This window comes from Megalobrama amblycephala, linkage group LG21 (assembly GCF_018812025.1).
Source record: "Megalobrama amblycephala isolate DHTTF-2021 linkage group LG21, ASM1881202v1, whole genome shotgun sequence".
NCBI lineage: Eukaryota > Metazoa > Chordata > Actinopteri > Cypriniformes > Xenocyprididae > Megalobrama > Megalobrama amblycephala.
In genome coordinates this window covers 598,194-625,819 of record NC_063064.1, presented here as the reverse complement: position 1 = coordinate 625,819, position 27,626 = coordinate 598,194, and the positions used below count along the sequence as shown (strand labels likewise).

Genomic DNA, 27,626 nt, shown 5'->3' with positions numbered 1-27,626 from the left:
TTTTTTTTTTTTTTTGCTATTGCGAGATATAAACCCTCAAGCTTCCAATAAACCATTTGATCTGGTGAGTTAAATCAGAATCTCCTCCTTCCTTCAGACTATTACAGGAGAATCTCCTCACCTGAGTGTCCATGTGACCATCGCTGAACACAAGGTCTTACTGTCTCTTAATGTTTCATGTTAATTTGCTCATTCTTAGTTCCTAATCCATTAACAAAAGTTAATATTTGAAAACTAATGGTTACCAAAACATATAAGATATTTTAGGCAGATAATAAACACATTTTGGTCTCTTCTCACATCAAAACAATCCAGTGACCACGTGTTGCTCTGGAGTTTGATCTGTATATTACAGTATGTTTATTATTTCTGCTCTCATCTCTGGATCAGAGTTTATGATTTCAGGTTCATGTCTGCCTTCAGTTTCATCTGAGGTGTTTTTGTTTTTTGAAATTTGATTATCTTCATAATCTAGAAGTAAAATAAAATTTGAACTCGAGTCAATATTTCATGTCCATATCTGATTATTCCTGAATGTCAGTTAATGTCACTAAAAGAAAGATAATTTCTTGACATTGAAACTTTGATAATTGATCAGAGCTGTTTCAGGCAGTTAATTAATTTTGTGTCGTCATCCTCTCACTTTCTTCTGATTAATAATTCTTCACTCGTGGACTTTATTTGTTTACATTTTTAATATTTACTGTATGTGGCGCAAACTTCAGAAAGGTAATTTCGACTTTTAATCCAAATATGAGCTAGTATGTCATAGTTTTGTCTCAGGATGTCATTATTCGACTCATAAATATGATTTAGTATGTAAAATGTCGTAATTCCGAAGTTTTACGGCATAATTTCGATTTAACAAAGCCTGATCTTCTCTTAAGTGGTGTAAATGGACATCTATAACTGTCTCAGTCACTTTTAAGAATTAATAATAAAGTATCCTGTTTTATTTCTACACGCGCACGCGCACGCACAGTTGCTATGAAGGAAGCGCCCCTGGTTACGCTCGTGTTGTCCAGATACCCACAATGCATCGCTCTCGGACACTACATTATGGTGAATTCTGTGGTAACTTTAATGCCTTTTTCGTTGTTTAGAAGCATCTATATTTTGTCGGTGATGTAGCGCTATAACTGTGCCGTGTTTGAGCAGATTTGATCAGTCGTGTCGCGAGAGAGATTAGCTTTAGCTGCTAGCTTAGCCGCTCATAACAGTGACGTGATGATGCACAATATTTACAGTTTATGTTATGAAATATTTACAGTTTATGTGTGTTTTGCAGTTCTTGCTGTCGTTGTCGTTTAACGTCAGGATCGTCCCGAGGAGATAATGTGTTGAAACATTAAACTCATCAGCCTGTGAGGAGGAAAACAGCGAGGAAGAGACAGAAATCTGTCCATCAAATATAATATCGAGATCATATCAATATAATATCGTGATCATATGTCAGCATGGACCGAGAGCAGCGGAATATCGTCATTCTGAACGCGTCGAAACGAGAGCTGTTCAGCTCCAGCTCCGGGTTCAAGAGCCTGCAGAAGAAGCTGAGAGCTCAGTGGAGGATCCAGAGGTGAAACTGCTGTTATTCTCATCGTCTACATCACTAAACACCAGTTACACACACACATGCAGCGAATAAAATACTAGAAATGAATGATTATGAATCAATGTGATCTGGTGGCAGTTTCATTAAGAACTGGATTGACCAGCAGTTGACCAGGAGTGGTCAGTCTTACTTTTCATATTCAGATTAGACCAATCTAAAATAAGCCTGTTTCTGCTACAGAATAAAAAAATAAAATAAAAATGTAATTCTGACTTTTTCTGAGAATTGCGGGAAGTTAGAATTGTAAGATATGAACTATTTAATTATAAATTATGAGAAAAAAGAATTGCAAGAAATAAACTCAGAATTGCAAGAAAAGGTTAGAATTGTGAGATTTAAAGTCGCTATTTTCTTAAAATAAAATAAACCCTGAGAATTCTGAGAAAAAAAGTCAGAATTACGAGATGTAACTCAGAATTACGAGATGTAAACTCAGAATTACGAGATGTAACTCAGAATTACGAGATGTAACTCAGAATTACGAGATGTAACTCAGAATTACGAGATGTAACTCAGAATTACGAGATGTAACTCAGAATTACGAGATGTAAACTCAGAATTACGAGATGTAACTCAGAATTACGAGATGTAACTCAGAATTACGAAATGTAACTCAGAATTACGAGATGTAACTCAGAATTACGAGATGTAAACTCAGAATTACGAGATGTAACTCAGAATTACGAGATGTAACTCAGAATTACGAAATGTAACTCAGAATTACGAAATGTAACTCAGAATTACGAGATGTAACTCAGAATTACGAGATGTAAACTCAGAATTACGAGATGTAACTCAGAATTACGAGATGTAACTCAGAATTACGAGATGCTACTCAGAATTACGAGATGCAACTCAGAATTACGTGATGCTACTCAGAATTACGAGATGTTAACTCAGAATTACGAGATGTTAATCAGAATTACGAGATGTAAACTGAGAATTACGAGATGCAACTGAGAATTACGAGATGCAACTCAGAATTACGAGATGTAAACTGAGAATTACGAGATGTAAACTGAGAATTACGAGATGTTACTCAGAATCACGAGATGCAACTCAGAATTACGAGATGTAAACTCAGAATTACGAGATGCAACTCAGAATTACGAGATGTAAACTGAGAATTACGAGATGTAAACTGAGAATTACGAGATGTAAACTGAGAATTACGAGATGTTAACTGAGAATTACGAGATGTTGACTGAGAATTACGAGATGTTAACTCAGAATTACGAGATGTAAACTCAGAATTACGAGATGCAACTCAGAATTATGAGATGTTAACTCAGAATTATGAGATGTAAGTCAGAATTACGAGATGTAAACTCAGAATTACGAGATGTAAACTCAGAATTACGAGATGTTAACTCAGAATTACGAGATGTAACTCAGAATTACGAGATGTAACTCAGAATTACGAGATGTAACTCAGAATTACGAGATGTAAACTCAGAATTACGAGATGTTAACTCAGAATTACGAGATGTAAACTCAGAATTACGAGATGTAAACTCAGAATTACGAGAAAAAAGTAAAAGTTATGAGATCTAAACTAAAAAAAAAGTTACAATTACAAAAAGTCAGAGGTGAAAAAGGCACAATTACCTTTATTTATTTATTTTTAAATTTCACATCAGAAACAAGCTTCCATGCTAAACTGTACATGTTCCTCAGCATCAAAGAGGAGCTGAGCTTGGAGAAGCTCCAGGGAGTGAAGTTATGGATCACCGCAGGCCCTCGGGAGAAGTTCACCGCCGCTGAGGTGAGAATCTGCTGAAATGCTCTGATGTCGTCAGACGCTCGGCTCTAATCGTCTGTGTCTGCTGTGCTTCAGCTGGAGGTCCTGAAGCAGTATCTGGACGCTGGTGGAGGGATTCTAGTGATGCTCGGAGAAGGAGGAGAAATGAAATATGACACTAACATCAACTTCCTCCTGGAAGAGTTTGGCATTATGATAAACAGCGGTGAGTGTGGATTGGTCTTCATATAATAGTCTCATTACTGACAACAACATTTTCACATGAATTCAATTGTTTTGTGCCTCACAAAAATCAAAACTTGAATTTAGAAGTTTTAAATCTGGGAAGAGATGTGTTCAAGTTTAAACTGTTCTGAAACGGATTGGTTTTCTTCTATTGGATCTGCAGATGCAGTAATAAGGAACGTCTATTACAAATATTTCCATCCCAAAGAAGCTCTCGTGTCCAACGGTGTTCTGAACAGGTTTGTGTCTCCCATGTGGATTAAAATGTTTCTGTGTGAATTTGTGTGGAGATTATATTGAAGCAAAGCAGTCTTTACAGGATTTAATTGATCTGAATCTCGTTCTTTCAGGGAGATCAGTCGTGCCGCGGGTAAAGTGGTCACGGGAATGATTGATGAAGAAAATTCGGGGAATAATTCACAGTAAGCTTGAGCTGAACTTTCTATTTATGTTATCGTGAACATCAGCAGTCGTACAGGTCAGTGGATGATCAATGTTTGAGGAGTAACCGTACGGAGATACAGTGGTTTTACAGTTAAAGTGCCCTCTTCTGCTGTTTTAAAGGTTTCTAATGTCGTTTCTCGTCTCCTACAACAGGTTCACATTCATCCGAGATCAAAAACACTTTAATTCTCTCATAATATCCACTGCAGCATCAGCTCTTTTCTCTCAGTGTCTGAAACGCTTCCATCAAGGATTCGGTCTCTCTAAACCCCGCCTTTCTGAGAGCTGCTCTGCTGTGATTGGTCAGAAACCAAACGCTCATTATCATATCTGAATCTCAGCTCTTGATTCGCAGTGATACGAACAGTAACGATGGCGTCGGTTTTACCGTATCAATCTCAGCAGAAAACAGCGTCTTCTCGACATGAACGACACGAACCAAACTCTTCCAGTCTCAGATACAACTACAGTGATTGAGGGCGGGGCAAAGAGACGCTGATCAGCCAATGAAGAGCAGAGGCGGGCATTATGCAAATTAGTTACACACCTACGAGCAGGAAGTGAGACTGAATTACTGACGACTCGTTTCAGTTCAGAGTCGATTCTTTCTTTTAGGAGACAAAAACTCTAATTATCTTTGAATCTTTGCAGATCTTTTACGGTCACAAACAGCTCAATCACACACTATACATGATAGAGAATATTTTTGTTTTAATTTATTTAATTTACTAAGGTTTAACCCCATTTTAGAGGGGGTCTCAACATGTAGTGTAAGACAATCAATCTGTAAAAGCATAACAGGGGCACTTTAAAGTCCCACATCAGAACAAGTAATGACTTTATTTGATGATTAAACAGGGCGCTGACGTTCGTATACCCTTACGGGGCCACACTGAATGTGATGAAGCCGGCGGTGGCCGTCCTGTCCACTGGATCCGTGTGTTTTCCTCTCAACAGGCCTGTTCTGGCCTTCCATCAGCTGAAGGTGTGTCCAGTCAGTGTGATTATCTGTGTTCAGCTGTCCTTATTCTGTGCTTTAACGTCTCTGTTTGTGTCAAGAACGCCGGCAAGTTGGCAGTTCTGGGTTCGTGTCACATGTTCAGTGACCAGTACCTGGACAAGGAGGAGAACAGTAAAATCATGGTAGGATATTCAGTTGCTTTTGCAAAATGTCACTGTTACTGATGGTGAAGATTCAGGGTTTGTTCAATGTGTGCTAAACTCTAAATTAGCAGTGTTTTGCTATTGCTCACACTTTGAACAAACCCCTGACCCTTAACCTTCTCCAGTCACTCGTCTTACACCGTTTGTGTCAGTGATGAACCTCAAATCATGTGGTTCACGGCTGTAACACATGACACAGCGTGTGACCCGATTATCATATGATGTGTGTGTCGCAGGATGTTGTGTTCCAGTGGCTCACGACCGACAGCGTTCCTCTCAACCAGATCGATGCAGAGGACCCGGAGGTGAGTCACATGATTAACCCGGTTCAGCCTTCATATCTTCATTCTCAGTACAGTAGTGTTCAGAGTCATGGGATTCTGTGAAAAGAGTCTCTTCTGCTCACCAAAGCTGCGTTTATCTGATCAAAAATACAGTAAAAACAGTGAAATATTATTCCACTTTAAAAAAAATTTCTATGTGAATATATAGTAAACTAAATTTTCAGCATCATTACTTCAGTCTTCAGTGTCACATGATCCTTCAGAAATCATTCTGATATGATGATTTGACATTTATGATTATTATTAATGTTGAAAACAGTCATATTTCTGTGGAAACATCATGCATTTTATTTTTCAGGATTCTCTGATGAACAGAAAGTTCAGAAGAACAGCATTTATTTGAAATAGAATCTACATTATAAATGTCTTTACTGTCACTTCTGATCAGTGATCATGTGATTCTAACAGCAGCACAGCTCATGTTCAGGACTGAGTGACGTTGTTCCTCTGATTTCTCCCAGATCACAGACTACACCATGCTGCCGGACACTGGGAGTCTGTCGGAGCGTCTGAGGGTGTGTCTGCAGGAGGGAGACGAGAATCCGCGAGATTTCACATCTCTTTTTGACACGTCTCTGCTGAAGCTGCACACAAACACTCTTCCTTCAGTGCTGGAGTAAGACGCCTTCAGCTCACGTTCATGTTGTGTTCAGACACACACACAGTCAGTCATCGAGCGGTTCCTGTGTGCTTTAAAAACACGAGTTGGTAGAATAAAGAACTTACAGTGACATGAGTTTGTGTTCTCGGCCAATCAGACATGCGTCGAAATATTAATAACTAATTAATGTCTGTATTTTCAGTTCTTACAAGCAGCTGAATGTAAAACATGAAGCTCTGCAGCTGATCACGCCTCAGTTTGAAACACCTCTGCCTCCTCTGCAGCCGGCCGTGAGTCTCACACACACACACACTCACACACTCACACACTCACACACACACACACACACACACACACACACACACACACACACACACACACACACACACACACACACACACACACACACACACACACACACACTCACACTGTTTTCACTTTCTCTGGCTCAAACTTTGTTTCTGCTGATGTAACCGAGGCCACATGGGTGGAGCCAATTACATCATAGCTTACTTACAGAATGATCAAATCAGTGCAGCATGATTATAATCTGATTATAATGATTGTGTGTGTGTGTGTAGACGGTGTGTGTTTGACGGAGGCTGTGTCGTGTGTTCAGGTCTTTCAGCCGGCGTTTAGGGACCTTCCTCCACCCATGCTGGACCTCTTTGACCTCGACGAGACCTTCTCCTCTGAGAAAGTGAGGCTGGCTCAGCTCTCAAACAAGTGTGAGTTTCTACCGTCGGTTCAGAACGCACACATTTGTAATGCCGTCATTGTTCAAGGCGATTCGTAACGGATGTGTCGTCTTCTCGAAGGTACCGACGATGATCTTGAGTTCTATGTGCGTAAATGTGGAGATATCTTAGGAGTGACGGGGAAGCTGGACAAGGAAAAGCGAGATGCCAAGCACATTCTGGAGCACGTCTTCTTTCAGGTGGTGGAGTTCAAGAAGCTCAATGTAGTAAGTCGAACACGGAAACATTTGCATTTTATTTGGCCAAGATTTATCATCATCATTCGTGCACCACATGTCTCAAACCTGTAGGATTTTCTTCTGTCTGTGAAACACAAAAAGGAAGTGTCCCGCTGCACTTTCCCACACAGTGTTAGTGAGGGCGAGAGTCTTTGAACTTCAGTTTCATTCAGTTTCATGACTGTAGAATATCAATATAGATTAAATAATGTTAAACACATGATATTTGTATATGGTGTTTCATTGGTTCTTTATGGAGTTATGAAAAAGCACAGCTTGAACATGCTACCCACAATCTCTTTTTGTGTTTGACAGAAGGTAGAAAATAATGTAAATGATGGTAATTAAATTACAACATTTTATTTTTGGGTGAATTATTATCTTTAAGTCATGATGAAACAGAAGTCTCTTCTCTCCACTGTGACGAGTGAAATGCTTCGCAAACAAGAACAAATGTAGGGCGGGGCTTGATTTTGTCTGAGGGGAATTGATTGGATGGTTGTGGCTTGCAATTGGTGGATCTCATGTGAGTGACAGGTTGCCCCGCCCTCGTCATCAGAGAAGAGAAGATATTCTGATTCAAGATTAGCAGAACATGAATTTAACACAATAATGATAAATCATTTAGAATAAACGCTGCAATATTACATAAAAACAAGAATTGTCACTTTTGATTTTATGGAGACTTTAAGATGGCTTCTTTTTCTCTTTCCTCAAGGAGCATGATATCGACACCACAGAAGCACGGTTCAACATGTACTGAAGCAGACCGTGGAGCTGACGAGTATCAGATGTGTGTGTGTGTGTGTGTGTGTGTATACAGTATAAACACTCAAACTGCACATCGCTTCAAGAACAGTCAGGTGTGCTTCATCACAACTATGGTTTAAAGAATTCACAAGCTTTCTTGTAATATTTGAGTTTTTTCAATAAATATGAGTTTTGTTTTCTCATGTTGGAACATATTTGTATTCACACACATTTTCGTCCAAATCCAGTATTCAATAATGATTCTGACACTGCAAAAGATTGACTCTATTTCATTGGTCCTGGAGCCTCTCATGTGACACTCATTGGAGTCACAAACAGAAAATTGTGTTTTTCACATACAGATGACACCATTGTCAAAAAGATCCCATTCACACAAATTCATGAAAACCACTATAAGGGCTGTGTTCTGCTGCCGGGCCAGTAGATGGCGACGTCACTTCATAAAGAAACACTACACACCTGTAGACTGAACACACACGCATGACGTCATGTTTCACAAACTCATGTTTCTGCAGTTTACACAGAAATTATAATGGTATTGCTTTCAAAAACTTGCACTTTGAAACCCGGATTAAAAAGTTTGCATTTTCAGACCCCCAAAACTGTAAATGAACGTCCACAACATACTGAAGTGTTTGTTTGTATTTGAACGGCTCTATAATGTGCAGTTCTCCGTCCAGGACCAGGGTTAGGAACCGTTGCTATGGTTCGTTGTCACATGACCACATGTTCCCTCAGTTTTATTGGCATGTTGATGTGAGCCAATCACCTGAAGCTAAACGCTGGGTGACAAGTCACATGTTCCTCACACAGGAGGTGATAGTTGATGTGCGGCAGCTGTTCAGATCACGGTTTTATAACACTTTATGGTACAATCTTAAACATGCGAGACCCATAAATATATTCAAAATAATAACTTTTCCTGACATATTTTGGCCTTTTTAAAGATGTGTCACTTGTAGGCCGATGTGGTAAACGGACACAGTTTCCCTTTAGCAGTGTGAATCTCACTCACCCAACACTGATCATCTTCAGCAGACTCTTTATAACTTCAACACTTTATTTTTTGATGAAAAACATTCTAGAAACACATTAATAGTACAAATATATTTACACAATCACAGGTGCGTTCATCACATCATCTGTGAAACAGAGCAGAAGGTCAGAACGATCTACATTTAGATGTTTCTCAAGGATGAGTGTTACTATACCTAAAACAGGGTGTCCATCACATGGCCAAGTTGGATGAGCTCAGTTCCTCTCGGAGATCTGGGACTGCCGGAGCCGATCCCTGCCAGACCGTCTCCCTCCACGAGCGCTGGAGCTCCTCTGAAGACATCCGCTGCGAGATCTCAGGAGGCGCCGGTGGGTTGATGGGACTCCATGAGGACTCCAGACATGACTTGGGGCTCTCGACTATGGCCTTCACGAGGGACACCTCCCATGAGGGGTGGGTGGCGGTCAGGTCCACGCAGGACAGGTCCAGCGAGCTGGCCAGGACGGGCTTCTGAAGCCAGACTCTCTCGTAGGGCGTGGAGGACTTTCCTTCCACCGGGCTGCTCAGCGCCGAGCTCAAGGCGTTTCCTGGAGAGAGAACGTTCTTGTTGAGGGCAACTAAAGGTGATAAGAGGCTGGAGTAGTTCAGACACGGGTTGGGCTCCGAGTACTCCAGCACAACGCCTTTACTGGGCCTCAGGAACCCGTCGACTGACACCGCTGACAGGGACAGACTCTGGTCCGTACAGAACCCTCTGTCAAAGTCAGACATGGACGGGCCCTCGCCGCTCACGGTCAGCTCTGCAGAACAAACATTGTGTTACTGCTGAGAAAGCTCTGTTAGACTTCATTTAAAACATCAAAATGAGTGTATTTTTGAATATATATGTATTAGGACTTCACCAGGTCTATCCCGTCCTGAATCCATTAGGAAAGTGTGGAGTTGATTAGATTCAGCTTGTATTTATAGCTGTGCTTGATTGGGCCATTAATGAGCAGTTCTCCATCTACTGGCTGCTTTAGGGATCGCAGTGTTGCCAAGTCTAGCGTTTTCCTGCGGGATTGGGCTAGTTTAACACTGCGACCCCAAATAACGATATTTAGCCCCTGAATTTTACCAGAAGAATCCCAAAAACACGGATTTTACCCCCCCTTGAAGCGCGATTGGGCTAGTTTTGAGTTTTTGGGCGGGTTTTATTGTGAAAATCCCTGATCGGCTCATTTTACTGACTCATTCAGCAGAATGAACTAATCTTTATTCAAATAATTTTAATACATAAAATGAATAAAATTAAATTTAATAAAACAAAAATGATATTTTCAATAGCGAAATTCTTCAAACACGTCCAAATACGCAATTTTTTATTGTTATAGTAAAATATGAAAGATGTTATAATCGAAGATAAATGATGAGGAACAGAAATTAGTTTACTCCTTGAGCTCTTAGTAATTTGCAACGTGAAAAAAAAAATAAAAAATACGAACGACCAAAAACTAATTTAGTCATGAATGTTTATTTTAATTAAACACATTGTAAAGTTGTTCCCTACACCTAACCATAGTTAATGGAATTACTCTTTCCTAACATATATTTTGGACAGTATGTTTCGGTTTTAAACAAATTATCAGAGGTTTATATATTAATAACTGCAATATATTCGAAACAATTACATACAGTAGATGTTTCTGACAAATTTTGATTTACATCAAAAGAGAAGCGCGTCCATGTGTTCCCGAGCGCGCACGCACTGCGTCCTGTGCTTAGGGAGGTGCGCGCGCAGTGTGTGTCTGTGACGTCACTCGCGGGAATGGCTAAGAAAAAGAAGCGCGAGATAGAAACTTGGGCGCGCAGGAGCTGATGTTTATCCGGCGCTGTTTAATGAAAGAGTTTACTTTATTTGATCATCTGTCTCATTAACATCACAGATGTTTTTGCGTGTGTGTGTGGCGCTCACTGTGTGCTCGTGAAGTGTGTTTTATTGGTGTGTTTAAATCAAACTTTAGGGAAATGTCGTGGTGGGCGCGCGGGTAAGTACAGAGTTTATCATTCTCGTGTTTTGTGTAATAGAGTTTTACTTTAGGGCAAGAAAATGAGCAGCAGAGATCATTAAACACAATGAGTGTGACTGTAGAGATCGTTGACATGAATGATGTCGAATATAATATAATAATATAAGAGCACAAAGAGACACTCGCGCGGCGAAACTGACCAGATTTCAGTCAGACTGTGTTTATAATGTTAATAATAACACAAACCACTGTAATATAATGTTAATAATAACACAAACCACTGTAATGTGTGCGTTTATATAAGAACTGAGAGATGTGGATGACATTTATTGAGGATATCAGCCAGTAGATTGAGAAAGCTGATGCTTTACATTCGCATTATTCTATCTAGAGTGATGAAATTATGACTTTATTATTTATTATCGCTGATGTTTAGTCAGAAATGACGCTGAGATGTTCAAACCTGTCGATGATGAACATTATCTGATGTGAAGATCAACACACAGCTGCCAGTGTTTGCTGATCTGTAGACAGAGATGTTTCCCAGCCCTTAATGAGTGTGTGTGTGTGTGTGTGTGTGTGTGTGTGTGTGTGTGTGTGTGAGCAGTGAGGAAGAGGAGGAGGCCATGTGTCAGGACACAGACTCTGATGTCGCTGACCAGAAGGATTGTGGGAAAGTGAAGGTGAAGTGGACGCAGGAGGAGGTACAGTGATCATGTGATCAAAGACATCTCTTGGTCTTATATTGCTGAAGTCATAGACAGTAAAAACAACATTATACATCACCTAAAGATGAGATTATTCATAACAGTCAAGAGACTGATGTTATACGCCTGAAACATCATGTTTTACAGAGCTACAGTTCACCCAGAAATCACCCTCATGTCCTTCCAAAGGCTAACGTTTACACTCGTGTTTATATGTGAATGAAAGACTCGCTCGATTCCTGTGATTCTTGTACTTTTTAATGCGTGAATGTTTTGGTTGTTTGATCTGATGAGAGGATAAATGCACCCGTTTACTGTCTCATGGTTTATTCAGCTTCAATCCCAAAGAACTTTGTTGAAAATAAAGCTTATATTGGGTTTTCCAGGATGATAAGCTGCGGAAACTGGTGCTGAACGTCGGACCAAATGACTGGAAATACATCGCTGGCTTTTTACCTGTAAGTGTGTTCACCTCGATGATGAGAGACTCTGTCAAACATTTATTCATCTCCACATTAATGTCTCCATTAAACATGTCTGTTGTTTCATCATGAAGAGCCGATCGGAGCATCAGTGTCAGCATCGCTGGTTCAAAGTTCTGGATCCGGATCTGGTCAAAGGACCCTGGACCAAAGAGGAGGACGAGAAGGTGTGTTTCATCAACTCCGACTAAAGATTTAAGCCATTAGTCGATGAGCCGCAGGAGAAATACTGAACCATAATAGTGAACGTTTAATATTGTGTTCGGGTCATTTTGACCTGAAGAGGATTTTCTGTTTCCTGAAAATGTTAATGTTATCACATTGGACAAACTGAGTTTGCTCACATAGCGAATAACTGCTTCCCAACATTTTTGGGTTAATTTTTGTACTTTTTTGGGGATTTTTGTTACACTTGTGGTCAAAAATGACAAAAAATAACTTAAAAATCGTATGCTGTATTATCACCAGTTACTGGATTCAATCTTTTCGTTCTCTTTCAGATAGGACAGGATTAGTGTTTCTTTATGAACTGATTCTACGCCTCAGTAATCGTCTTTGACTGGGAACACAAATGTGATTTTGTGCAAAATAAAAGCGTTTAAAAACAAACTTCCTAGTTAAACATTAAAGCACACAAAAAATGTCCATATTTTGTTGAATATTGGTAAATTATCCACTTTTTTTCACTCAGAACCTTAAGAGCATGAGCTCGGATCAGTCAGATCCAAAAAGAAATTGTAAACAAGTTGACAGAAAGATTGAATCCAATATTTGGTGATGATGATAATAATATCAATAATATAATTTTTGACCGGGAACATCAAAGCTGTCAGTGTTTTCATCACCGCATCAAGAACACCACATGACCTTCTGAGATCAAACAAAAACAAAATAAATAACCTGTAATATAAATAACATCTGAAGTTAAAGGAATATATTTTCATAATGTAGGACACAAGTACAGTTATAAACAAATGAATAAATAAATATACAGCAAACTGAAAGGGTTAAAAGAGAAATATCAGCGCAAACATTATCAGCCTTGACATCCACTGAAATCTCAGGTAAAAACATGATATAATGAAGTGAACTGAAAAACTGACCGTTTTGCTGTTCCTGATTCACCGTCGCTGGTTTTCCTTCCGTCAGTCTTCACATGTTATGAGGAGGAGCACGAGTTATCAGGGAGAAGCTCCGCTCTTGTGGCTGACCTTAGGCTACTGCTGTGTTTCAGCGAGTCATGTTTGAGGTCACACATCATCCTTTATCCTCTTGAAGTGTAAATATTACCAATGGAAACCCACATGGCAATTTCTTCACCAGTAATCCTGACCAATCAGAGTAGCCGTAGAAGTGTGTTGGTGGACCTGTGTTTAAGCCCTGCTTGACTGTGTTGCTCCGTCAGGTGATTGAGCTGGTGAAGAAGTACGGCAGCAAGCAGTGGGCGATGGTGGCCAAACACCTGAAGGGCCGTCTGGGAAAGCAGTGCCGGGAACGCTGGCACAACCACCTCAACCCAGACGTCAAGAAGTGCTCGTGGACTCCGGAGGAAGATCTCGTCATCTACAAGGCTCACTGCGTGCTGGGAAACCGCTGGGCGGAGATCGCCAAACTGCTGCCCGGAAGGTCTCAGATTTGATCTATTTTCATAATCGGAATAGACGGTCTGAATGACTCGTCGACGGCTTGGCTTTTAACCCTGTAAAACCTGACATGACAAGAAAAACCTTTGTGTTTTGTTGAGTATCATGTGATCCGTCAGGCTTTTATGGCTCATATAGTGAGAATATAGAAACACCATTCAGAGGCTCAAACTGAGCAAAAATATAATCAAATGAGTGCAGATGATGCAGATCATTATCTACCAATAATGTCTTAGTAGAATGATATTTAAATGCTTAGTTTAATGAACAAATGATGATTGAGAGATGAACAAATACACCATATTGAAACAAATACACTCATGATTTGGATAATAAAGTAAGCCCAGGTTGCTTCAGTGCAGTAAGTGTTCATCTTGAAATATTACTAAGAACATAAAAAGGTATTCTTATTTTTCCTTTATAAAAATCACCGGCCTAAAGCTGGATGTTTTTGCTATTACACTAAAAGGCCGTTTACTTGCTGAGTGTAAATCATGAAGGGTGAGACTCTGATTAAAGTTCTGTGTATTTCTGCACGTTTGTTTCTCAGAACAGACAATGCGGTGAAAAACCACTGGAACTCCACCATCAAGCGTAAGGTGGAGACGGGTTATTACACCGGTGTGGACACGACGCTTCACGAGCTCCAGCAGACCGACAGCGACGAGACCGGCCAGCAGCAGGTGCGGTCAGCCGTGATTCTGACTGACATCATTAACCGCTGATGAGGTTTGAGTTTAACGTGTGTGTGTGTGTGTGTGTGTGTGTGTGTGTGTGTGTGTGCGCAGGTGGAGTTCTGCTATGACGGAGCCAGTGAGGGACTGCCAGGAGAAGTCTTAAAGCGGGTATAAACATGAAAACACAGTCTTAAAAAGATATACAGTACAGTCCAAAAGTTTGGAACCACTAAGATTTTTAATGTTTTTAAAAGAAGTTTCGTCTGCTCACCAAGGCTACATTTATTTAATTAAAAATACAGTAAAAACAGTAATATTGTGAAATATTATTACAATTTAAAATAACTGTTTTCTATTTGAATATATTTCACAAAGTAATTTATTCCTGTGATCAAAGCTGAATTTTCAGCATCGTTACTCCAGTCTTCAGTGTCACATGATCCTTCAGAAATCATTCTAATATGCTGATCTGCTGCTCAAGAAACATTTATGATTATTTTCAATGTTGAAAACAGTTGTGTACTTTTTTTTCAGGATTCCTTGATGAATAGAAAGTTCAAAAGAACAGCATTTATCTGAAATACAAAGCTTCTGTAGCATTATACACTACCGTTCAAAAGTTTGGGGTCAGTAAGAATTTTTATTTTTATTTTTTGAAAAGAAATTAAAGAAATGAATACTTTTATTCAGCAAGGATGCATTAAATCAATCAAAAGTGGCAGTAAAGACATTTATAATGTTACAAAAGATTAGATTTCAGATAAACACTGTTCTTTTAAACTTTCTATTCATCAAATAATCCTGAAAAAAAATATTGTACACAAATATTTTGTACAATTGTACAGATCAGCATATCAGAATGATTTCTGAAGGATCATGTGACACTGAAGACTGGAGTAATGATGCTGAAAATTCAGCTTTGCATCACAGGAATAAATTACTTTGTCAAATATATTCAAATAGAAAACAGTTATTTTAAATTGTAATAATATTTCACAATATTACTGTTTTTTACTGTATTTTTAATTAAATAAATGTAGCCTTGGTGAGCAGACGAAACTTCTTTTAAAAACATTAAAAATCTTAGTGGTTCCAAACTTTTGGACTGTACTGTATATACACACAGTCAGTTTTAGGGTTACTCTGTTCAAACCCTGATTTAACAAACAAGCATATATATATATTCATGACTTACAGGATCCTGAAGCACATGAGAAGGTCACCACTGCGCCACAGAAAACTGCTTCTCCCAAGACACCAAAAGCTCCTACAACCCCCAAAAGTGAAGGCGGAGACTCTAACGTGTCCACCTGGGTGATGGACAGCTCCGGATTCCTGTCTCCGTCAGCGGCCCCGACCCTGAAGGAGGTGATGGAGCTGATGGACGGGGTGAGTTAGGCCCTGAAAACTACATATTATAGCGTGAGCCACATCATGACAGTCACGGGTGAAGCGAATATCGCCGCTGTTTGAGCAGCACAGTGAGTGACCATAATCCTGGTTTGTTCCCGGAGGATCTGGAGGGCTGGTGTACGATGTCGGACTTTGAGCTGCCGGAGGAGAGCCAGAGCTCCGAGCTGCTGCAGTTCCGTCTGGAGGGAAGCGCCCTGCAGGAGCTCAGCAAGGGCAGCAAAGGAGAGCTCATCCCCATCTCCCCCGGCGGAGCCACGCCCCCGTCCATCCTGAGCCGCCGCAGCCGCCGCCGCATCGCCCTCTCGCCCGACCCCAACGACTCCATGACCCCGAAGAGCACGCCGGTCAAGATCCTGCCCTTCTCTCCCTCACAGGTGCGCTCTTCACAAACCAAGGAATTAAAAATGTTAAATGGAGACCATAAAATAGTGAAGACGGAGAACAGATCGCTGTGTTTCTGTAGGCCGAATCCACAAAAACACGATAAGATGTTTTCATTGGATCAAATACAAAAGATTTTTACACATTTTGTTCATGATCATCTTCACAAATGACAACTTTTATGAATTTTGAAGCTTAAATACAATCAGCAGAAGTGAAAATCTAAACGTTGGCTATAAATCAACTACACCACGGTCACCTTGTTAGATTGTGTTCAGCGCTGACCTCATTTCAGTTATTCAACAAAAAACCCATTCAAAAACACATTGACTTCAGGACGATGGTACCAGAAGTGCTAAAATTGTACCCGTTTCTGGGGTTTTGGCCTACAAAAAACACACATAGGAGCTCAGATGATCAGGGTCAAGATAAAAGTCACATCAGCCAAACTGAAACACAACAATGCTGATAAAAAATGGCAAATATTGACCAATATAAGAACAAAAATATATAATCATTTATGATTTTGACTCATCCCTTTTCTTTAATAAATGGTTTAAAGGCTAAAATGTGAGGTTTAACATTTCATTAAACTTTGTCAAAACCCTGTATTATTTTAAATATAAAGTACTTTAAATGTCATGTTATGGTTTGAACGTTATCATAGCCCACATGATATTAACTGTATTTGAGCAGGTCTTAAGTCTGCAGAAGACTGTTTTGATTCAGAAAGGCTTGTGTTTATTCAGCGCTTCAGTGACACTGCGTTCATTTCATATTTCTTTTCTGTAAAATAGCCTCAAATATTATCTTAATGTTTTCACAGTTCCTCAACATGTGGACCAAGCAGGACACGCTGGACCTGGAGAATCCGTCTCTGACCTCCACGCCGGTGTGCAGCCAGAAGGCCGTGGTCACGACCCCGCTGCACCGGGACAAAACCCCGCTCACGCAGAAGGAAAACTCTCTGTACGGCTCTGCGTTCCTTCACACACCGCTGGATTCAGATCATTTGACTTCCTGTGTCACTGATAAACCTCTGTTTCCCCCCCTGTAGGTTTATCACACCAAATCACAAGTCTGATCTGGACACGACGCCCCGTACGCCCACTCCGTTTAAGAACGCCATGGAGAAATACGGCCCTCTGCGGCCACTGGTGAGACCATCTTCTAATAACTGAGGTTAAAACTGAAGCTGAAGGTTGACCTCCTGTTTGATATTCTAGTTTTGATGCTTTGAGATGAAGAAAACAAAGTGTTTTGTGTCTTTGGTTTGGTTTTCTTAAGCCTCCGACACCAAATTTGGAGGAGGACCTTAAAGAAGTGTTGCGCAGCGAAGCCGGAATTGAGTTGATCGTAGAAGATGAAACTCCTACTGAGAAGAAACGCAAACAAGTGGTAAGAGAGGAAAGAGACTGTCATGAACGAACACAGTTTCCAGGTTATTACTGTATAAAGACACACTGTGCCATTAATGCATCTCTTAAAGGGACAGTTCACCCTAATTCAGTATCAACCCATCATTCCCTCACCCTGCTGTTGTTCTAATGCCGTACGCCCTCCTTTCTTTTTTTGGACCACAAAAGGAGAGTTTCTAAAAAAATGTCCCGCTCGCGCTCGTCCATAATATGAATTAATCATCCATCAGCAGATGTGAACGCAGTAACTTCTTGTGACGAACACGACGGATATATTCACCTCAGAGAAGGAAGTACATGGAGTTTCTGATTTTTCTGAGCGAGTCGGAGTGAACCGCGGCACTAATAGAGTCGCGTGAACAGCGAGTCGAGCAGCCAAGGGCAGGATTTTCATTCAATTATATATATTGTGATTATATGACACGGTCACATCAGATCATTCTGTGATACTTCAGCCACTGTAAAAGCTTGAAGCAGTTGCTGTTCATATGGACGAGTGTGTCCTGGTCCAAAAAAGAAAGAAGGGTTCATGGGATTAGAACGACACTAGTGTGAGTAACTGATGGCTGAATATTGAACTATCCCCTAAAAGTGCACTGTAAAATTAATGAAAATGAATATTTCCCAGGGCTGTACGTTAACTTTCTCTGGTGCTACAGACTACAGCTGCACGATGAATCATTAAAAGATGGTGAACTCGACTCAGACACGCATGTGATCTTATTCATAAATAACAGCGATTCGGCTCTGTTACAGCTTTGACGAGTCCGATCACAGCGACATTCAGATCTGTTCTGATCCAGAGCAGTCAGTCACGTATAGATATGAAACAGCTTCACAAACAGCCTTTTCAAACACAGGATCATTATTTCTGTCTCACAATAATTCAGATTATCACAGAAGTACTGAGTATTTGTCATTGAATCATTCATTCAAGAGATTCGTTCAAAAACACTGATTCATCCAGTAATGAAACAAGTGAAGTGCATCTTTTCCATGAATCGGCACCGCCTGAATGAGGAAACATCTCACACTCTATCTGCCAAAAATATGTCTTAGTAAGATGATATTTCAATGCTTAGTTTTATGATCACTTTTTTATTGTGGGGAGCAAAACACACTGCGCTACACCTGTGATGATGATGATGATTGAGAGATGAACAAATAAACCTTCCTCAAAAGATGATGATCATATTTGAGACTCACATGTGAATGGAGTAAACCTGAGCTGCTTCAGTCCAGTCAGCGTTCATCCTGAAATGTTACTTACAATATAAAGGTTTTTCTTGTTTCTATAAAAATACTTTTCAGTCAAAAGACACATGAAGTACGATCTGAAGGTGGACCGATGTTCTTATTTCTTATTTTATTCATCAGATTTTGTTCATCACATGATCATTTCGAGCTCTTAGAAATCTGCAGACGTGAAACGACCAGATCAGTAAGATCAATATTACTTGTTTGCTGTTGTCTTGAGTTGTGTTTGTCTCCTTTCACAGTATCGTCCTCCCATGAAGAAAGTGCGTAAATCTCTGGCTCTCGATGTCATCGACTGCAGCGAGACGGTTTCTGCCCGAAAGCAGCAGATCAAACACACGGTCCGAGCGCATCAGAAGGTACAGAACCGGACGGATGCGTGGCGTTTGCCCGGTGTTCCTGAACAGATTATAGAGCGAGTGTTGTTTTGACTTTGCAGGCTCAAACCGTGCGGTCGCTCCCTCTCGAGACGTCCTGTGCCGTGAAGGAGGAGAACCTGCTGGATCAGGGATTTATTCTGGGACCGAATGAGAGCGGGATTCCCTCCAAACCTGCGCCGCAGACGCTGAAGATGACTCCTCCACTTCCTGTGAGTGATGTCATTTACAGAACATTAGTTCTTATAATTCTTGCACATTGTATGTAGTGATAAGACTGTCACAACACCGTTGTATCTGAGACTGGAAGAGTTTGGTTCGTGTCGTTCATGTCGAGAAGACGCTGTTTTCCGCTGAGATTGATACGGTGAAACCGACGCCGTCGTTACTGTTCGTATCACTGCGAATCAAGAGCTGAGATTCAGTTATGATAATGAGCGTTTGGTTTCTGACCAATCACAGCAGAGCAGCTCTCAGAAAGGCGGGGTTTAGAGAGACCGAATCCTTGATGGAAGCGTTTCAGACACTGAGAGAAAAGAGCTGATGCTGCAGTGGATATTATGAGAGAATTAAAGTGTTTTTGATCTTGGATGAATGTGAACCTGTTGTAGGAGACGAGAAACAACATTAGAAACCTTTAAAACAGCATAAGAGGGCACTTTAACTGTGTTAATATAAAAATAGGCATTAAACAGTTGTTAAATTTCCACTGAAGTGTAATATATGCTGTAACGATGATGATAAATAATTAGACCACTGCTAATTGTTTTTCCTCGTCTGATAGATGTCTCCAGCCTGGGAAACTGTCGTCTGTGGACGGACAAAAGACCAGCTGATCATGACGGAGAAAGCCCGACGGTACCTCCGCTCTTTAAAGTGTCACGCCCCGAACCGAGCCCTCATCCTCTCCTGATCCCAGCGCAGCCGCTTCGGTTTTGTTTATAAAACATAATGTGGAAAATTTGTGTATGAATATGAACCCAATTACTGTTCCAGAATAGACTCTTTCTGATAATGCTCTCGTCCCGTTTCCTGTGGCTTATTAGTGCATTCAGAACTCCATTTTACTTCATTAACCCTGTATAATAAGTGTTGCTCTTTTGTTTTATTTATGTGTTGTCGACCCGTTATCGATGTGGCAGCGAACATGTGTAAACATTTTAAATGCCAAGCTGGGGAAATATATATTCAGGGATCTCACTATCTGTTGACATTTTCTGCGTTTCTTTAAGGACAAGTAGACGTCTGCGAGAGGTCATGTGACGCACCAGCTGTATGTACAGTTTGTGTATTAACAAAAAAAATAGGTTGACAGTTTTTCCTGCTGTTAGGAAAGTATTATACATGTTGAAGTTTTGTAAAATAACTTTTAGGAGCTCGGAAGTCATGTGATGAGGCCTTAATTCAGTGTGCATAGAAACATGATGTTTTTTCTTTAAAAAAAAAAGTAGATTATTGTATGCTATGAGAAAAATAAAACAGTTGTTGACTGTTTCGATGCTAACGCTGTATATTTGTGGAATAACTAAACTTTGTTCAGTAACTTTGTTCAGAATAACTAAATTTCAGGAAAACTGAAATAGCTGAACTAGAAATACAGCAGCTCTGTTACACGTTCTGAAACTTGAGTTTGGAGGGAAACTGTGATGAGCATGTAAAGTTTATATACAACATTTAAACTGACCAAAGTTACATAGAATACATCATATATAACAATATTCTCCTCAGAAATCCCATGTTTTGCTCTCCAGGATCAGATAATCCATCTTACTTCTGTGCCAGTTTTTCAAATTAGGATCCAGATACACCTGTTCAGATCAGATCTGGATCAGCAGCTCCAAACGGTTTCATTCAGTGTGTCTATATGAAGAAGAGTCGGTGTGTGTCACTTTAACTGCTTTTATTTGAAGAGAAACACACACCCTCTTCCATTTTCACTTTCCTTTAAACTAACATCCATTTGGAGGCACTAAAGGAACAAATATGAGATGGAAGAAAAATTATATTTCAAAGCTTTTGAGCTCATTTGCTAAAGATTCAATGGAAAGCAAGTAGTTTTTCCTCCCTCCCTTCAGGGTTTCTGTAGCACCTCATGTGACCCACAACAAAAACAAACAAATACATACATGTAATGTGATTGTTAGGAGTTTCTTACGACCGGTTCATCTCTGATTAATCTGCCAATGCGGTTTATATACAGCAAATAAAAAAGTGAAAGCTAAATATATTATTTTTGTTTGATATTGACAGCTGTTTGAGGGATTACTTTATGTTACCAAAATCTTTTATATTTTACCGTACTGAAAAGCTTAATATCCGAGGGCCAGTTGTTCAAAAGTAATCGGATCGGATTTCAGCCACCGGATTGGATCAAATCCTGAAAATGGGTTGTTCAAAAGGAAAAAAAGGATTCTGAATTCAGATTAGATCACAAAATCCAATCTTGGTTTTGATCTGGATCAGATCATCAGTTTGTGTTCAAAACTTTTTAGTAAGATTGAGAGAAAATCTGGATTATACTGATCCCATCAGAAGGGTGGATTTCAAGAACAAACAACTTTAAAAATGGTCAAGAAATACATTTGAATCAGATAATATACACACACACACATTTAATTTTTTGCTCTTGATTAGTTTAACTGTTAAAGTAATAAATTAGAAGCAGGCATTAGGCATATTTTGCCTTTCAGTAACTTACTGTAAAGTAAATAAAGAGATTTTGGAGCCATAAAATAATCCCCAAATCGTAAATATCAAACAAAAATTTATTTGAAGTGTTTATCACTATTTGTAAACTACATTGGCACAATCTTGAGAGGAACCAGTCAAATGTTTGTGAGCGAACGCTACGCTGAACTTTCCTGAGAACACAAAATCATTGTGTTCATAAAGTTTCATCTGGATTTATAAATCCCATGTTTTACTCTCAGATAATCATCTTTTGTGCCAGTTTTTCAAAGCAAAATAGGATTGGATCATCAACAGTCTCCAAACAGGGTTTCAGTCAGTGTGTGTATGAAGAAGAGTCATGTGGGTCACTTCCACCGCTTTTATTTGAGAGAAACACACTCCATTTTCACTTTGTTGGATACTGACAGCTGTTCGAAGGATTTTATGGTGCTAAAATCTTTTTACTTCCCTGTACTGAAAGGCTGAATATCTACTGCAACAGTTAAACTGATCAAGAGCAAAATAAAAATATACACATGTATATTGACAAAAAGAAACAGTGACAAACATATTTAAGTTTTAATAAGTTTTATGAAGTTACGAGAGCGAGACAGACAGGATGTTCTCAAAGCATGGCTTTATTGTGTTTGGTATAAAGTCCTTCTGGAGAACGTCTGTACACCGGTCACTCAGCGGCCTTCATCTATTTCGTCGCCGCCGCTGCTGCTTTCCTAGCGATAGTCCTCGCCCCCTTCTTGTTGTGTTTCTTGGCAAAGCGCATGTTCCTCAGAAACTTGGGATCCACCTGTAACAGGAAACACAGGCATTAAAGGTGCCCTAGAATGAAAAATTGAATTTACCTTGGCATAGTTGAATAACAAGAGTTCAGTACATGGAAATGACGTACAGTGAGTCTCAAACTCCATTGTTTCCTCCTTCTTATATAAATCTCATTTGTTTAAAAGACCTCCGAAGAACAGGCGAATCTCAACATAACACCGACTGTTACGTAACAGTCGTAATCATTAATATGTACACCCCCAATATTTGCATATGCCAGCCCATGTTCAAGGCATTAGACAAGGGCAGCCAGTATTAACGTCTGGATCTGTGCACAGCTGAATCATCAGACTAGGTAAGCAAGCAAGAACAACAGCGAAAAATGGCAGATGGAGCAATAATAACTGACATGATCCATGATATCATGATACTTTTAGTGATATTTGTAAATTGTCTTTCTAAATGTTTCGTTAGCATGTTGCTAATGTACTGTTAAATGTGGTTAAAGTTACCATCGTTTATTACTGTATTCGCAGAGACAAGAGCCGTCGCTATTTTCATTATTAAACACTTGCAGTCTGTATAATGCATAAACACAACTTCATTCTTTATAAATCTCTCCAACAGTGTGTAATGTTAGCTTTAGCCACGGAGCACTATCAAACTCATTCAGAATCTAATGTAAACATCCAAATAAATACTATACTCACGATTAGACATGCTGCATGACGAACACTTTGTAAAGATCCATTTGAGGGTTATATTAGCTGAAACTTTGTTTATGCTGTTTAAGGCAGTCGCGAGCTCCGGGGCGGGGAGCAGGAGAATTTAAAGGGGCCGCAGCCTGAATCGCCGCATATTTAATGATGCCCCAAAATAGGCAGTTAAAAAAAAATAAAAATCTATGGGGTATTTTGAGCTGAAACTTCACAGACACATTCAGGGGACACCTTAGACTTATATTACATCTAGTGAAAAGATGTTCTACGGCACCTTTAAAGCTGAACCAACACTAACAGACTGAAGCTGGAGCTGAGGAAGTCCTCACACTACAGCCATGAACCATGAGCTGACCGGTCGAGCGTGTGACCCTTACAAACTCAACGTGTATTTCAGACGCTGTAACAGAGCGCCTCAGATCCGCTCGACCGGAGCAGATCATCACTGGAGCATCACAGGAAGTCGAGCTCGATCTGAGGAATCTTCCATTCTCAAATAAAAACTGCTACAGTTTTAGGGCGGATTTGAAGCTTGTGATTCAATACTGGACACACATCAGGTTCATGTTTCTCAAGGAAAAACCTCAAATAAAGGTGTAAACTACAGAGGGAACGAGGAAACTTTTTCATGCTTGATTTATTTAAACATTAAATTCTGAAGAACAGGTTGAGTAAATATATAATATAGAGCATATATTTATTCAAACGCTCCTCTTGAGTTATTTTTCCAACCAACTTCATGGTCATTGAAAGTCTTTTCTGAGGTTTTATTGACGTCTTTCCTGCGGCTGAAACACTGATTGATGGATTACGTGAGACATGATTCATGTCGGTCAGTCGTTCTGAATCTTTCAACATTCCTTCTGATGTTCATGTTGATTTGGTGCTGCAAGCAGCAGTGAAGAGGAAGAGATGATCGGTTCAACTCCAGCGATCCGTCACTTGACACGAGACGGTCTCAGCTTTCAGATTCTGTCAGGTTCATCACTAATTTCAGTCAGTAAATGTGTTTGTGGCTCTTTAATGTGGCCTGAACGATCATCTCTTCCTCTTTACCGCTAGTTACAGCAGCAAATCAACATGAACGTCAGAAGATTCAGAAGGACTGACTGAAGTGAATCATGTCTTAATCTGCTCTTCAATATTCAGTGTTTGAATAAATCTAATGAAAATGACTATCGCAGTCACCCTTTATATGCTGTTGAGCAGAAAAACTATTTCATTGAAAGTTGATATATATATATATATATATATATATATATATATATAAAAAAAAAATAAAAAGGAACAGTTCTGTACCTAATAACCGAAACTCAATTGAAATCAACTTGTGAATAGTAATTGAACAGATTTGAGAAGCGTGTCAATCGACAGCACTTACACTTTACAGATGTGATTGTGAACCCTGGTGAAAAAAGTACACTTCTATAATGTACTTAAAGTGCTCTATTTTCGTGCACTAATTTTGTACTTGATATACTAAAAATTCTTCTTTAGTACTTAAGATCATCTTAAGAACATCTAAGTGTACTAAACTGTGCTATTGAGACGGCATGAAATATGAACTAAAATGTGCTGTTAATATACTATCCCTGTATTTAAAAAAATATATTTAGATACTACTTACTGTACATTTGAACCCATAGTGTACAAGTGGAGGTAATTTATTTTTTTAATACAAAGATTATATTAAAAGTACATTTTAGTTCATATTTCATGCCATCTCAAAATAGCACAGTTGAGTACACTTAGATGTTCTTAAGATTATCTTAAGCAGTACTAAAGAAGAATTTTTAGTATATCAAGTACAAAATTAGTGCAAGAAAACACTTTAAGTATATTATTGAAATGTACTTTTTTCACCAAGGAATTCATGGTTTCAGATCAAACGTCTCATTTTAAATATAATCCACAAGCACTGCAGAATTCAATAGAGTATCACGTCTCGCTCTGTAACTGGATCAGAACTGACCGCTGAGAGTCAGTGTTGATAAACATCAAACACCATTAGAACAAACCATTAAATGGGCGGAGATTAGCAGCATGTCGTCTCCCATTGGTCAGTGATCACTAATGTGCTCTTCATGCCTTTCAAACAGTTTATATTTTCCATTAGTTTCTAATCAAAGCAAATGTGTCGCTTTCACAGGTGAGCGTCTCATTTTAAACACGCGGAGCATCAACAGACACTCAAATCCGTTTATCCTGCATTCAATGATTCATTCTTTAAAATTACTTCATGCACTGCCGGGGATTCGAACCCGTGACCGCGGTGTTGCAAGCGCCATGATCTGCAGGAACACTGACGCTTCTAACAGACTGACATTACTCTCTGTTCCCCATTTCAAACATCAGGACTAACACTGATGGAGAGCAGCTCTAACATCAGACACACACTGAAGACACAGATGATGATGATGATGATGAAGACAATCGCAGGAAGTGTCTTACCCCTTTGAGAGACTCGTAGCGCTGAGAGCGAGGCTTCTTGATGCCGTTTCTGTGCCACTTACGAGCTGCAAACACACATTAAATATCATTAACACTCACAGCATCACAAACACACATTAAATGCCATTAAAACAGTTATTAAAACAAACACACACACACACACACACACACACACACACACACACACACACACACACACGGACACTTACACTGGTTGTGTGTGGTGTGGTTCTTCGACTTGGCCATTTCTGATCACTGTCTGATAAAACAACAGATGAAAGAGTTAGTAAATCAGACCTGCAGGACATCAGCTGCTCTCAGACTCTGAACTGATTTAATGTTTATATTAATAAAGAGTCACTCGGAGCATTAGCATCATGCTAACAGATCAAAAACTCAATAATGAGCGGCGCGCGGGATCAATACTGCTCTCGCGCTGCTCATCGAGTGTCTCTGGACACGATACTGAACTCATCTCACAATAACGCTTCACACTTTATGAGGATTAATTCAGATTTCATTTCGACACGGACACAAGCTCAGTACCTGCCACACGAAGCGGACGACAACCGGAAGAGAGAGAGAGAGCAGGGCATTGTGGGAGATAAAAGTCCCCGTCACCGGATGTGAACTGCGGCAAATCATATCGTTCACACATGTAAACAAACACACTCATAATTTTATTTCACGTTTAAATGTGAATACTGTGGAATCCTACGGAGCCCCTAAAGGGATATGGTGGTAGAAAAAAAAATGGGAAGGAAGGAAATTTTACGTGGTGGTGGAAAAAAATCCCTCGCAAAGATGTTTTGCGTTCCCTCGCAAAGTTATAATCGTTCCCTTGCTGTGAGCTCAGACAAACACTTCCTCTTTAATGTCCCGCTGGCTGGCAGTAGTGTTTTAGTTAGTAACATACGTTAATAAAGCACACAAATAATGCGCGGCTCATAGAGTTTGAACTTGTTGGACTCAAAAATGAAGAAATGCAGTCAGTGCTTATGTCAAGCAGTTTGGTTGGTAATATATTCACAGATTCGAGCTTCCCGGATTAATAACTCGTGAGCTAAACGTTGTTAAAAACACAAATGAAGCTACTTCCAATCATAGTAACCTAGACAACAAGCTACAACAACCCAATTTTCCTCAAATGTGTTTTATAATAAATTGGTCTCTATGAGCAGGCGGCGGAGAGACACGCCTGAAGGGACCGTCTGAAAAGTGCAAAACCCTAACACTTAGTTTGATAAAAAAAAAAAATGCATAACGTTTATGATTATTAATTATTAAATAAAATAATATAATAATAACTTCACTGTTATTAGTAAAAATATTAAATAAATTGTAATGCCATCAAATCCAGTAAGCCATTATCATGCAAAAGCTGTTGTATGTAAGCTGTGTACATCATTTGTGTAAAGAAGGCCTTTAAGTGCTACTTGCCAAACTAAGTGTTGTAGCACCTATAACCAGCAGGAGAGCAGTGATGTATGAACTGAATTTGGTGACAGTACAGTGTGTTACAGTGAAGTTATTGAGTATTTTTCGTAATATAAAATGAGCAAAAAGGTTTCGGGTTTTGCACTTTTCAGACGGTCCCTTCAGGCGTGTCTCTCCGCCGCCTGCTCATAGAGACCAATTTATTATAAAACACATTTGAGGAAAATTGGGTTGTTGTAGCTTGTTGTCTAGGTTACTATGATTGGAAGTAGCTTCATTTGTGTTTTTAACAACGTTTAGCTCACGAGT

The 27,626-nt window shown here is 39.6% G+C and overlaps 4 protein-coding genes across 5 annotated transcripts; 2 read left to right on the top strand and 2 right to left on the bottom strand.

Annotated features, from left to right (window-relative positions):
• Nucleotides 1-922: 922 nt before the first annotated feature.
• On the top strand, nt 923-8,081 carry ift52 (intraflagellar transport 52 homolog (Chlamydomonas)). Of its 2 annotated transcripts, none has more exons than XM_048172994.1 (14): nt 923-1,062; nt 1,289-1,576; nt 3,290-3,377; nt 3,450-3,579; nt 3,763-3,838; nt 3,950-4,021; nt 4,902-5,028; nt 5,103-5,186; nt 5,444-5,512; nt 6,013-6,167; nt 6,355-6,442; nt 6,772-6,880; nt 6,971-7,116; nt 7,847-8,081. In XM_048172994.1, the coding sequence occupies exons 2-14, from the start codon at nt 1,458-1,460 to the stop codon at nt 7,889-7,891; spliced, it is 1,308 nt and encodes a 435-aa protein (XP_048028951.1). In that variant the 5' UTR covers nt 923-1,062; nt 1,289-1,457; the 3' UTR covers nt 7,892-8,081. The 2 variants fall into 2 exon arrangements, with proteins under 2 accessions (XP_048028951.1, XP_048028952.1); XM_048172995.1 differs by having other exon boundaries at nt 980-1,074.
• Nucleotides 8,082-8,945: 864 nt separating this feature from the next.
• si:ch73-303b9.1 lies at nt 8,946-9,955 on the bottom strand. The gene is made up of 3 exons (XM_048172998.1): nt 9,799-9,955; nt 9,111-9,696; nt 8,946-9,041 (listed from the first exon to the last, which is right to left on the bottom strand). Exons 1-2 carry the CDS (start codon nt 9,821-9,823, stop codon nt 9,128-9,130), a joined length of 594 nt encoding a protein of 197 aa, XP_048028955.1. The 5' UTR covers nt 9,824-9,955; the 3' UTR covers nt 8,946-9,041; nt 9,111-9,127.
• A 732-nt stretch (nt 9,956-10,687) lies between these two features.
• mybl2b (v-myb avian myeloblastosis viral oncogene homolog-like 2b) lies at nt 10,688-20,761 on the top strand. The gene is made up of 15 exons (XM_048172993.1): nt 10,688-10,923; nt 11,513-11,609; nt 11,999-12,070; nt 12,169-12,261; nt 13,500-13,720; nt 14,288-14,420; nt 14,526-14,582; nt 15,612-15,803; nt 15,929-16,201; nt 17,035-17,177; nt 17,266-17,365; nt 17,496-17,606; nt 19,126-19,242; nt 19,323-19,472; nt 20,045-20,761. The coding sequence occupies exons 1-15, from the start codon at nt 10,904-10,906 to the stop codon at nt 20,171-20,173; spliced, it is 1,908 nt and encodes a 635-aa protein (XP_048028950.1). The 5' UTR covers nt 10,688-10,903; the 3' UTR covers nt 20,174-20,761.
• A 1,740-nt stretch (nt 20,762-22,501) lies between these two features.
• rpl29 (ribosomal protein L29) lies at nt 22,502-26,567 on the bottom strand. Its single transcript, XM_048172999.1, has 4 exons — nt 26,427-26,567; nt 26,090-26,139; nt 25,881-25,945; nt 22,502-22,735 (listed from the first exon to the last, which is right to left on the bottom strand). Exons 2-4 carry the CDS (start codon nt 26,124-26,126, stop codon nt 22,634-22,636), a joined length of 204 nt encoding a protein of 67 aa, XP_048028956.1. The 5' UTR covers nt 26,127-26,139; nt 26,427-26,567; the 3' UTR covers nt 22,502-22,633.
• Between the last annotated feature and the right edge of the window lie 1,059 nt (nt 26,568-27,626).